The 12,573-nt window shown below is 33.4% G+C and overlaps 1 protein-coding gene across 1 annotated transcript in view; it reads left to right on the forward strand.

Annotated features, from left to right (window-relative positions):
* Positions 1 to 12,164, forward strand: part of LOC129228422 (uncharacterized) — a 154,696-nt gene extending 142,532 nt beyond the window's left edge. The window contains exons 3-6 of the mRNA XM_054863102.1: positions 1,154 to 1,289; positions 4,166 to 4,299; positions 7,825 to 8,062; positions 12,037 to 12,164. Of these exons, the coding sequence (XP_054719077.1) occupies positions 1,154 to 1,289; positions 4,166 to 4,299; positions 7,825 to 8,062; positions 12,037 to 12,164 (636 nt within the window). The remainder of the gene's footprint in view (positions 1 to 1,153; positions 1,290 to 4,165; positions 4,300 to 7,824; positions 8,063 to 12,036) is intronic.
* The last annotated feature ends 409 nt before the right edge of the window (positions 12,165 to 12,573 follow it).

Raw genomic sequence — 12,573 nt, forward strand, 5'->3', positions numbered from 1 at the left:
AATAAACTTTTTCATCACCCTACATAGATTTTAATATTTTAACTTATTTTAAAATTGGAACTAGCAAAATATTCTGTTTCAGTATTAATTTTTTTCTTTTTCAACTGCTGCTGCTGAATATAATGCATCCGTTTGAAGAGAAATTCTTAAGTTTGGCAAACAAGTTTGTTTTTCTTAATTTAGTTTTTTTTTCGATACTCTTTAACAATGTTTGGTTTAAGTAATAAAAACTAAATATAATATTATAATATAATTTTTGATAATGTTTTTCATCTATAACTTAGGTTTTTCATGATTTTTTAATACCTTTTTTTTTACACACAATTCCTTTACTATGAAATTTTGCAATTTTGTTTTTATGTACTGGAAATTGTGTATATAAATAGAATAACATTATTTTAAAAAATAACTAGTTATTTCTAAAAATGGTGTCTCAAACAATGGAAACGAATCATGTGACTCGCGTTCGACCACTTAGAAATGGGGTAAAAAGCAGAGCTGCGGAGTCGGAGTGGGAGTGGAAAAGTTGAGTCTAACTGATTTGGGGGTAAATGAGCCGGAGTTGGACACAGCAGTCAAAGATTTGAAGTTTCAACAGTCGGATTCGGTCATTTTCCCTCAAAGTCGGAACCTCTGCCAGTGCTTGTGAAGTCGGAGTCAGACTCATTTTAAGCGAAAAGAATCGCAGTTGGAGTCGATGGCTTTTAAATTTCCAGATTCGGAGCCGGAGTCAGTCATTTTCTCGCAAAGTTAGAAACTCTGTCAGTGCTTGTGGAGTCGAAATCGGACTGACTTTAAGGGAAAAGAGTTAGATTCAGAGTCAATGGCTCTTAAATTGTCGGAGCCGGAGTCTGTCATTTTCCTTCAAAGTCGAAAACTTTGCCCGTGCTTGTGGATTCAGAGTCGGACTGATTTTAAGGGAAAAGAGTAGGAGTCGGAGTCGATGGCTCTTAAATTCCCGGAGTCGGTGATTTTTTTTCCAACTCCGCAACTCCGATAAAAATTTTCGGCCAAGTGAAATCAATTAAGCAATCTTAAAAGCTTAGAACATTTGTTAAGCACACGTTTTGCCATGTAATTGCTTTTAACATAAATTTATTTGTTCACTAGGATTCATATTATATCTTTCATTGTATGGATTGTATATTTTTAGCTATCCAAATCTGGTAGTCAGTCCGTGTACCTCCGTGACGTAGACCTGAACAGTGCAGGAACGTACCGATGTGAAGTGTCAGCCGAGGCTCCAGAATTCCAAACCGTGGCTGCTGAAAAGGAGATGACAGTTTTTGGTAAAGTTAACATAATTGTTATTCATTTAACTCACCCCACCGTCATTCAACAAATTTCGCATGCAACATTATTAACTTATTTTATTTTACGTTTTGGGTAGGCGGTAGCACCAGTCACGAAAAACAAATCTTTTTAGGTATTGTTCATTTGAAAACTGTTGTGTTGCCATTTACGGATTCATTAATATTAAAATAATGGGATTTAGTTTTTTCTTTTCAAAATTAGGACCAATCTCTAATCCAACAATTTCTAATTGAATAAATTGTTTAAAGATTTTGGGTAGAATTTATTTTATTACTTTAAGGGGGTTCGGGACACCAAAAGCGTCAAATTTCGCATTTTTTTTTATTATTTAGAAAACTTCTCCGTGTTTCTACTTAAAAAGACTTTTAAATCTTGTTTCTATCTTAATTGTAACGAAAGATATAATTATTTTTTTTTGCATAATTTAACTAATATTATACTTAACTTTAACACCTCAAATGCGTTTTTCTCCATGATGCAATTGTTCCGAATTTTTTGCATTCAAACTCATAAAAGTCAAGAACTGATAAGGATAAAATATGCATAAAATTTTCAGCATATATTTCTCAAACAGTTTACTTTAATGCTTATTTGGAAAATTTGAAAAAAAAAAAAAAATTATCTGCAAAAATTATAATTAAAAAAAAGTATCTTCGTTTTTTTTTTGAAATTTTTCTTCAAATATTTCTATCTCCTATATTTTAAATCGCCGAATAAAAATTAAAACTTAGATATTTGTGCATAATTTTTTGGAAAAAAAATTGAAAATTGACCAATAATGTTTTGAGTTTTAGCGATTTAAAGCAAGCCTCTTTAAAAAAAAAATTAAATTTCAGTACTTTTTATTTTAAATACTTTTGTTATGATTTTGTTTATTAAATAGATGGTGAATAAGCGTAAAGAACTTCAAAAAAAATTTTTTTTTCAAACTGTGTCCCGGACCTTCTTAAGAAAACATTACCCATTCGTCGTGAACTTTTATCGAACCAATCATAGTAAAACGCTATACATTTAACCATGCACCAAAATGATTTGCTTGATGTAAATAAGAGCATATAAGACATTAACAAACAAGTGTTAAAGCATACATTAAACAAATTTTTAAAGAATAAATGAAATATAATATTTCTACATTTACTGAAATTTAACTTTTCGATTATAAAAAGACTTTTTTTCTCGAAAAAGCCCTAGAGCTTTTGACATTTTTTTTTCTCTAGTAACTTTCATAACATGTTCTAGTTTATCAAGGTTTTTTTGAAAATTCTTTATCCCTCTCTACATTTAATTCAACAAAGTATCAATTTCATAGAGAATCAAAAATTGATAAAATAGAATGGAATAGTAAATAATAAATAATTAAATATAAAGGTTTCGAACAAAATAATAATCGAATTCCGCATTCCAAAACAAATGAAGAATGCTCGTATCGAAATTCCTCTAGAAATAATGTTAGCTCTCATTTCCGAAAGATTTTTTTTATTAGTACTCTCGACGGCTCTTGAAATTGGTTCTTAAACGCACTAATCTAAATTCTTCTAAAATATTTGATGTTACGTTCTCTAAAAATAAACATAGCTCCATAGTAGAAAGAAGAATTGCAATTCTAGCTTCGTAGTAATATTTGCTTGCTATTGATATTGATATTGTTGTATATTTATATGTACTACTGATTATCCATGTGTGGATTATCCGGTTTGCCTATTATCCGTGCAGCCAAAAAGTTAAATTAAATAATTTAAAATTAATTAAAGCTAAAAATAATGCCAAATTTTATTACAAAATTCATTACTGGTACTAATGTATTAGTAATTTTCGTCTCAGTTCATAAAACCTGATGCATTTTATGCACCACCGTGTACCTTACTTATAGCCTCCTAATACGCACTTTTCTGCATGCTTGCTCATTTTCGGATTATCCATGTTTTTCGATTATCCGTGTACACCCTTGAAATAATTAACACTAATAATCAACGTATGTTTTGATATAAATGTCACACAGTTTGTGATTGTAAACTGATGTTAGAAGGATATTGTTAGGAAGAGTATTATTAAGTATAATAGCAATAATGAAGCTGTTCGACCTTCATGTATTATGATTTTACGTTTAACATTAATATACAGTGCTGGTAAAAAAAAAAAAAAAAAAAAAAAAAAAAAAAAAAAAAACATCATCCTCGCAATTTCATAACAATGGGATTATGTGAGAAGTTTTGGTCGATCGATTAACGATGAATGTATGTGTAATTCTGTAAAACTTGTGAAATAAACATTTAACAGCAAGAATCTGATAATTGTTTACGTAGATCGGTGCTGTTTCCGGGACAAGACAAACTGCTGACCCCATGCTCATTTTTCCATTTCTGAACCTGCGTATGAGTTTAGAGAAAAAAAATACTTAAACCCATGTCAATTTAAGTCTAATGGCAGGTTAAAGGTTTTTAAATTGTTACTTACCAGTTTTGCCCTATGGCACGGAGCAGAATCATCCTGGAAATGACGTTTGGATCTGAAGTAAAGTAATCCCGGATAGTAGGAAGTAATTTTTCCTCCAAAATGCCAATATACACCTAAGCGTTTACTGTTCCTTGCACAAAGTGAAGCCCACCAACTCCTTGACCAGAAATACATCCCCAAGTCATCTGGGATACGGGAAGTTTGACTGTTTGTCGAATGCAGTTGGGATGATATTCCTCTCCTTTGCGGCGTGGGTGATGCATTTTTTTATACCACCACTGTAAGCACGTGGTAAAAATGCATTTTAATTTGCCAGCCCTTCAAACTCAAGCAGTTATTCCTTAGTATGTTGACCTTCTGATAAACTATCTGACAATTTTTTATTTCTTCTTGCCAGTGCTTCCCACAGAGGGGCCAAAAATAACTGGAGGCCAATCCAAGTATCGTGTCGGTGACACTGTGTTTGTGAACTGCACCTCATCAAAATCTAAACCAGCTGCTACGTTGCAATGGTACATCAACGATGAAGTAGTAAGTATAGTCACTTTCATTTTTCTTACTGTTATTTCCCGTTTTTCATGAGAAGGCACTTCGCCACGCCACCTCGAACGCAGAGTTCCATTTTACTCGGGCGTGATCGGTAAGCAATCCACGCGCTTCTAAAGGAGGCAACCATACAGCAAAACTTGGGCGGGCATTTTAATGTGCAAAAAAGTCTTAGTGTCCGTTACATCCCTTGCTTCACTTGTCTGTTGTCATTTTAGTTATTCATGTCATTTAGTTCTTACATTTTAAAAACTTGCTTTTATTACAAAATGCTATGATCCGAAAATACCTTCTGCAGAAAACAGCGAAATAGAATCATTGGATACCACGTGCCGAGGAAGGAGTCATGTGCATTCTCATGGAAAACGAACAATACTCTGAGTATATCCTCTCTTTTAAAATAAAAAAAAACACCCCTAAATGTCCTTGTATATCTATGCATTGTATCTTTCTATGCATTGCCAATTATCAATCAGTTTGTTTTTAAGTCTCTTTGTAACGTGATATCATCCATCAGGAACAAGAGATCAAACAAGGAAAAAAAAAACAATTTTTAAAATTCATAGATTGATGCATTTTTGCTAGCAAACGTAAGAAAAAGGAATATGTAAGAATGAGCACGATCAAGTTGTATGGTCCATGCTCTTTTTTAGACACGTACGCCTGTTTTTCACTTGAGTATGTAAATTGTGTAAGGCCATATTTGGCGGCCAATACTTTGATAATTACAATATATTGACGATTCTTTTTCTCAATAAAAAGCTAGTACCATTTATGATTATTTCATTAAGCTACCTGTTTACTGTTCTGCAGTTTAAAGTGTTATTTAAGACTGTCTGCTATTTAAGCGGAAATGAGAGTCCTTATTTCATAGTTTATCATTTTTCTTGGTGGGTGAAATTACGCATTATAATTATTATTTCTTTTAAGATAACAATTTTTTGTAAAATATGTAAGTGCCATAATTATATAATTAATAAGGGTTGGTATCCTAAAACCTTAAAAAAATATTTTTTCAGTTTTTATAAATTTAAAATGTTTTAATCAAGAGCTATCTAGCGACACTGAATTCATGTTTCGATGTGTGATGAACTCAATTTAAATATTAATTGGGCAGGAATGCAATAGATTGTTGGCATAATTGAAGGGCTTGCAGCAACATAGACTTAACGTTATTTTTTTATTGTTGGGAAATCTCCTGGATTTAACTTCATGTTGCCTCAAGCGAATGAAGCAGCTAACGCATTCCAATAAATAACTTGAGAACTATCAACCGGAGATAACTCCTTGTTGAACCAAACAATCCAAAAATTGAGTTAACTCTTTTTTGCTGCAAACCCTTCAATTTTACTTTCAAACTCGATTTTCTCAAAACGTCCATTTTAAAAACGCGTGTTCCTTTTTCTAGAAAACTAATATACATATTACTTTGAAATGTTTAACACAAATTTATTCATGAGTTCATAATTATACTGAATTTAACTTTTTATTTTTGGACTCACGTTTTCCTCAAAAGCTGTTTTTCTGGTCAAAAAACTGTCTTTTATTATTTAAGAAAATCTATTGATCAAGATTCGATAAATTATGAAATAAACATAATTACCTTAAAATTTCAATCCAGTATAATCTCAGATATCGCTTAAAAACACTACAAGCATTGTAAGTTAGTATTCGCAACTCCAATAAACTATAGGAGGCGCTGCAGCCACTGTCTAATGGCGGATGAAAAGGTAAAACAAACAAATGCCGTAACTTATAACTTGCTTTGACGCTTAGTGAATGACAATAATTTTTTTATCGTGTTTGTGGGAAGCTTTCTCTTCTATTCCTCTGAAATTACATTACATCACAAACTGTCTGAAGCCTGTAATTTACCAAACAAAAAAAAAAAAAAAAAAAACACGTGGAATGGAATGTTTTACGTTTTTCTTTAGTATTGTTAATCACCGCAAGGTAGCGTGAAAAAGGCACGTAAAATTTAGCAAATCAACGCCTTACACAGGGTACAGACTCTCCTTAAGATTTTTACCTTTACCATTGCTAGTTCGAATCAAAAGCTCAAACGAAATCACGTAGTTGTGATCTAACTTTATCTTCTAGACATTTCTAAAATTTTATTACTTGTTTGGATTTCCAAATGTGACAACATAAGTGGACTTCTGCTTCAGCCGCGTTCCAGGGTCCTTATATACGAGATAAACTTATGGTAGAGCTAGGAATTCGTCTCATCCAGACGGCATCTCATAAATGCATTGATAAAAGCAGGCCAAGAGAGGTAAATACCATTGACCAATGTTGTCAATGTAGTAACGTAATGGGAGAGGGGTCCTTTCGAAACACTCATGGGAAAGAGGGTGCATGATTGCTCAATAGGATAAGTATATTAGTACTCTGCAAATATGGTAAATGACGAGGATGAGCAGACGCGTGTGCAATAATGACGCATAAACGTGTCCTGATCTATCCTAAATACACTATATCTGACAGTCGAACTGGTCTTTATTTGTGTGCGTAATTTTCCATATGTGTTGTTTTTTTTTGAAAGGGCAGCGCTACTTAGCGTATGGTTCTTGTATTAATCACGACATGAGAAACCTCATCTCCATTGTTTAATTTATGCTTCAAAAATTAATTTTACCAATATAATTTTTTGCAATATGCAGTTTCTCTTAAGTGATTTCTTTTAAAATCAGAAAGTTTAAATTAAGAAAGATAAGCTTATTATATCGCGCAGGTTAACGAAAAGGGCACGCCGATAATGGTAGTCTAATAGGAGAAATGATCTTTTCTTTCTATGTCTGCAACATGTCAACTTATTTGCTTTTAGATCAAACCAAAGAGTAAAATTACAAATTAATTGAAAAGTGTAATAGGGTAACGACACCAGTAAAAGACATGCTTGAGACATCTTTCTCAGGTTAATTCAATTTTCTGAGCCATAAACATATTTAGACTTTTTTAAATATTTTTCTCCCATGCTATTAGATCTCATCTTACGTTTTTTCTGCCTCTGAAGCTTCTGAATTAGTTATTTATATTATTATTTGCTCAATTTTGAAAAAAAAAAAAAAAGTCCTACCCCTCAATAACAGACAACGACAATTTTGATGATACCAAGTAATAGATAGAATGATGAAAGGGTGAGGAATGAACATAATTCCTCTTATCTTTTTTAAATGTGCAAATGTTCTTTATTTTTTGATCTAATACCTTATGAAATTCAAATGAACATGTGACATCGACAGCCCTCGCGGTGGATGTTCATAAATTTCCACCACTGCCTTGTAAATACTTACTGGCTCATAAAATTAACTTTGATGGTAATTCACCAGATGGTTGCACCATATTCATGGGTAGCAGCAACATTAGTTTTCCTCGCTTAAAATTCTTATTATTTAAATCCAAACTTACGACTGGGAGTCTTGTCTGTTACTGCTGCCGTTACCCTAATGGATAACCGGTTCTATTGGTTACCAAGTTTTAATTAAGTTATGTGTAATTTATGTCTAGGTCAAGCCGGAGTATGAATTGGAACATTCGACAACGCTACACCCTGACTCTTTAGAAACATCCAGCTTGAGCCTCAAATTCATAGTTAGGGAAATGAATTTTCGTGGAGGAAATATGAAGTTGAAATGCACTGCTACTATTTCCAAGGTGTACACTATGAGCAATGAGGAGCTTGTGCTGGGTACGGGACTGAGGCATCAAACATCTGGGTTACACATAACAGAGAACATGAGCCATGGTATGAATTTGTAATCTTAACATGCAACCAGTATTTAATATCAGCTTTTGTTTTAACTAAATTTGAAAGAAAAGTGTAATATATTTATCTTCTTTTTAGCTTCAAACTTGAAAAACTATTATGCATCACTTAGCAAGTCCCTTGCATAGCTGATAAAAGAAAAACTTCTTGGTCAAATACTAATTTATCCATCAAGGTGCTTCCTCACTGCGACCATCTTCTCAATTTTTGAAGCTCTTTTTGGCAGAATAATTTCTCTTTGCTTTCAGTTTTCACTATCACATCTTTATTTGAGACCTATTTATTTTCTTGAAGCACCATTAAGATACAAAACATTTAATAGTATATTCAGTAATCTAATCTAACAGCCTATCTAATAGTAGTTTAGGGAACGATCTAGATATTGCGTTCTGTGATGCATTAATTTAAAATATAAATCATTTAAATCTAACATCCTTTTCAGCTACGTTTAACTTCGATGAAAAATGAAGTTTTTTTTTTTTTTTTTTTGAGTAATCACGATTGCTTATTGTTCTCACTTGACTGTTTTTGGCGTTCCTATGATTTTATTTTCCCATTACCACCCTCTGCCAGCACCACCGTCGCGTCGATTGGCGTCACGATGCTGTTCCTCTTGCGAAAACCGTCTCCAGGTTGCGTCCATACCCTACACACACACGCATACACACACACATACACACACAGCACTGCATACATAACACGCACACACATGCATGCATACATACACACACACATGCACCCACACACATGCGCCTACACAAACACACACGCTCGTGATTGCGAAAAGCATAATTTGAAGTCAAGATGCCAAAGATTCAGTTTTTTTTTTGCTAAGATGTTTTGTCTTTAATTCAGGACTCAGTCGGTCCGATAAGGCCATATAATATTCACTATAAATGGTTTGGCCCTTCTCAAGAAAGCACTAAGCATACTTCCATGCGCATACCGAAATTCGGAGGTCATGACCTTGATAGCTGACGTTTCAGTATTTGATCACTTTGGACGGTTCCACCGACTTCTGTTTGCTCAGATGACTTTTTTTTTTGCTTCATATTTATCTTAACGGATTCGTGCTTCATTCCTCGTAACCTATTGAAGAAAATAACCTGTTTGACTCAACCAGGTCCAAACAGCGCTCGGAATGGCCGATGCATTGTTGCCTTTTATTGATTTTCAAACGCAAAAATCACTTTAAACACAGCTTGTCCGTTGCAAAAACTTCATGAAAAATACACTGAAGTAATATACACTGACTTTTGATACCGTCAACGAACCTGCTGCTTCAAGCAATTTAAATTTACAAAACTTCAAAATGATTTTTATGTTTTCTGGAAGAACTGTCGAACTGTCTTAGCATGGGCCTGTAAGACCTGTTTTAAGTTGGGATACCAACTCTAACTGTTGTTGTCGGTGAAACAGACTCTGAAACTTCTGGTATTGTTTTTATCTCTACGTCATGTCCGGGACTAATTGAGTGATGTATCATGTGCCCAAAATTATTTATGAGATATTTTATTTTCTTTTTTTAAAGCCTATATCCCTTTCGATCTATGTGATGTTCCTACGGTTTACTTTTTTTGGCAGACCAAACTATCTCATTGTACCTCATTTATTTTATTTTTTCAGAAAATGATTCTGGCTTTATCCCTTTTATCATTTCACCCGGTGTATTATGTAGAGAACACCGATTTCTACCGTCTAATTGTTAAGCCAGTATTACATAGTTACAAAAAGTTTCATACGTCACCCCCCCCCCCTTTTTTTTAAATTCTTAGCACCTATTGATTTTCGCGGTAGTTGCTTACAAGTGTGTTCAGATAATTTTCCCAATATCTCATTTCATTTGTTTTTTATGCAACCAAAAACAGTCGAAAGTTCCTACACTGTAAAAACGATTCAGAAACGATACTGGAAAGGGCAGCTGATGTGCTTTTTTTTCTTCCAGTAACATATCAAACAAAAAACAGGTAAGTTTTCTCTAAACGTCAGTAGCCTTCCTGAAATTATCCAGGAATCTTTCTTAAGAATGCAGTAATTTCCCTGGTTAAAGCCAGTCGAGAGAAAACTTGCATAGGATTAGTAAAATAGCTTGGCACCGACCTGATTTGCCAAGAAAGCTCCAGAGGCATTTTTGCAACTAGGGACAGTGCTAAGACAGAATTGCAAGCATCAAGCAGCTCACTCACTCGCAACTCTTGCAAAGCTGCGGAATCTAGATACTTATTCGACCCCTCAATTATTCTAAGCATACTTAAAATATACGCTCAGTTAATCATTAAATTGAGAGGTAAAAATATTTTTCACAACAGTGAGAAGTCTGCATTCGTGCGACTTGTAGCAATTCGGAAAATGTTTTGACAACGATACTTGATTTTCTCAGGAAGTGGATAAAAAAATTTAAATCTCGAAACGTTACACTAAAATAACCAGTAACGTTTCGGAGTTTTTTTACACTGTAATGCATGCATTAGTTTTTGATGTACGAGACATCTCATAAATTTGCCGACTTATCTAAATGTCAAAAAAACATTTCCCTTTATTTTTTCCGATTTTAATAGTCTACTGATAATTCACCAGTTATCCAGTCTTATTATTAAAGTCTTTAAATACTTAGCTCTTATATTCTCTCTATACACTGTAAAAAACATCCGAAGTGTCCCTTAGTATTTCCGAGGAAACTTGCAACATTTCGCAGGTTTTCATCAATTTCCTGTCATAATTAAGTATTTTGGTCAAATAGTTTTCTAACACTACAAGATACACAAATGCAGACTTCTCACTGTTGTGAAAAATATTTTTAGGTACCTGTTTTAAAGATTAACTGCGCGCATTTATTAAATGCATCTGTTTCGCTTTAATAATAATCGCCAAATAACCTACGCTTCCAACGAGAGCGATTACGTCTCTGAATTCCCAAGCTGTGAAGAATTAAAGGCATGTGTGATACTTGGCACTATACTTGCAATTTCGTCTTAGTTTCGCTGGGGTTGCAATAATGCTTCTGGAGATTTGGTAAATCAGAAGGTTACAATAAAAAAGATAAGCTAAATAATTAGTTTAAACCTATATAAGTTTCCTCTGAAGGTTCCAGATACATGACTGGCTTTAACCAGGGAGATTTTTGAATTGTTCAGATAAAGGCCAAAATTTATAGCGTAAAACGATCCTCTTTTTTTTTTTTTTTGCAAAATATGCGACTGGCAGAAATTGGGCAAAATAGCAAGAACGTTTTTGAACTGTTTTAACGATGTATAAGTACATTAATAAAACGAGCCAATAAATCTTTAAAAGACAGTAACGAAATTGTAAAAACTAAACAGGCATGATCATAGCCAGAATTTAATTTTGAAAGTAGGGATTGAGAAGTATACAGGTGTTTTTATTGGAAAAGACAAAAGTAGTGTAAAGACAATAGAAAACCTTTTAAAAACAAATTCCGGTACAAAAGGGCTTAAAATACAAGTAAAAATTTATGGCGGTCAAAATTTATAGCGAAAACCGATCCTCTTTTTTTGCAAAATCTATGACTCTCAGAAATCGGCACAATATCTGCCCATTACTTTCCAGGAACTTTTCGGAATTGTTTAGACGATGTATAGTAAATTAATAAAACGTATCAATAAATACTTAATTGGCAGTCACGAAATTGTAAAAACTAAACAGGCATGATCATAGCCAGAATTTAATTTTGAAAGTAGGGATTGAAAAGTATACAGGTGTTTTTATTCGAAAAGACAAAAATAGTGTAAATACAATTGAAAAATCTTCTAAAAACAAATTTCGGTACGAAAGGGCTTAAAATGCAAATAAAAATATTCTGAAATTGTCTAGTATTTTTTTCCTTTTATCTCCTATACACGAATATTAAAAGAAAATTTACTTTTTAAGTTTATATAAAAGTTTATTAGGATTATTTCCCACTTTTGTAGTACTGAAGCTAATTTCTCTTGCAGTTCAAAATTCTTCCACGATAGTGAAGACATCAACACAATGGACGTTTTTCACGGCATTAGTCCTTTTCTTCTCCTATAAAAGCACGGGAATTGGGATACAGAGGAGCCTGGTTGATCCCTTTGGATGACAGAAATAATTCCTACCGATTTAAAGAGATTACTTCTTTATTTTTCTCTCCTGCGTCAATTCTCGGACAACACAGGAAAGATGCCGAAGTGCGAACAAATAAAACGCTGCTCACAAAAGATGTCAAATGAGAAGGCATTTATAAGGATATTCTTGTCGGTATTATGTGTGTATAAACTACTGGATGTGTTTTTTTTGTTTTCTCTCGTCTATGGAAATGATTCAAGTTGGGTCAGAAGAAGATATTTTTGTTAAAGTAATAAGAAGAAAACTTATTACAGCACACTCCCGATTATCTGCGGAATTAGGCAGCACGGGTACCGCGGATAATGAAAATCACTGATAACTCGAAAAAGGCAAAAAATATGGGACAAACAGGAAAAAATGTATTTGCTCAAAAACTATTGTAT

This window comes from Uloborus diversus, chromosome 8, assembly GCF_026930045.1.
Source record: "Uloborus diversus isolate 005 chromosome 8, Udiv.v.3.1, whole genome shotgun sequence".
Lineage (NCBI taxonomy): Eukaryota > Metazoa > Arthropoda > Arachnida > Araneae > Uloboridae > Uloborus > Uloborus diversus.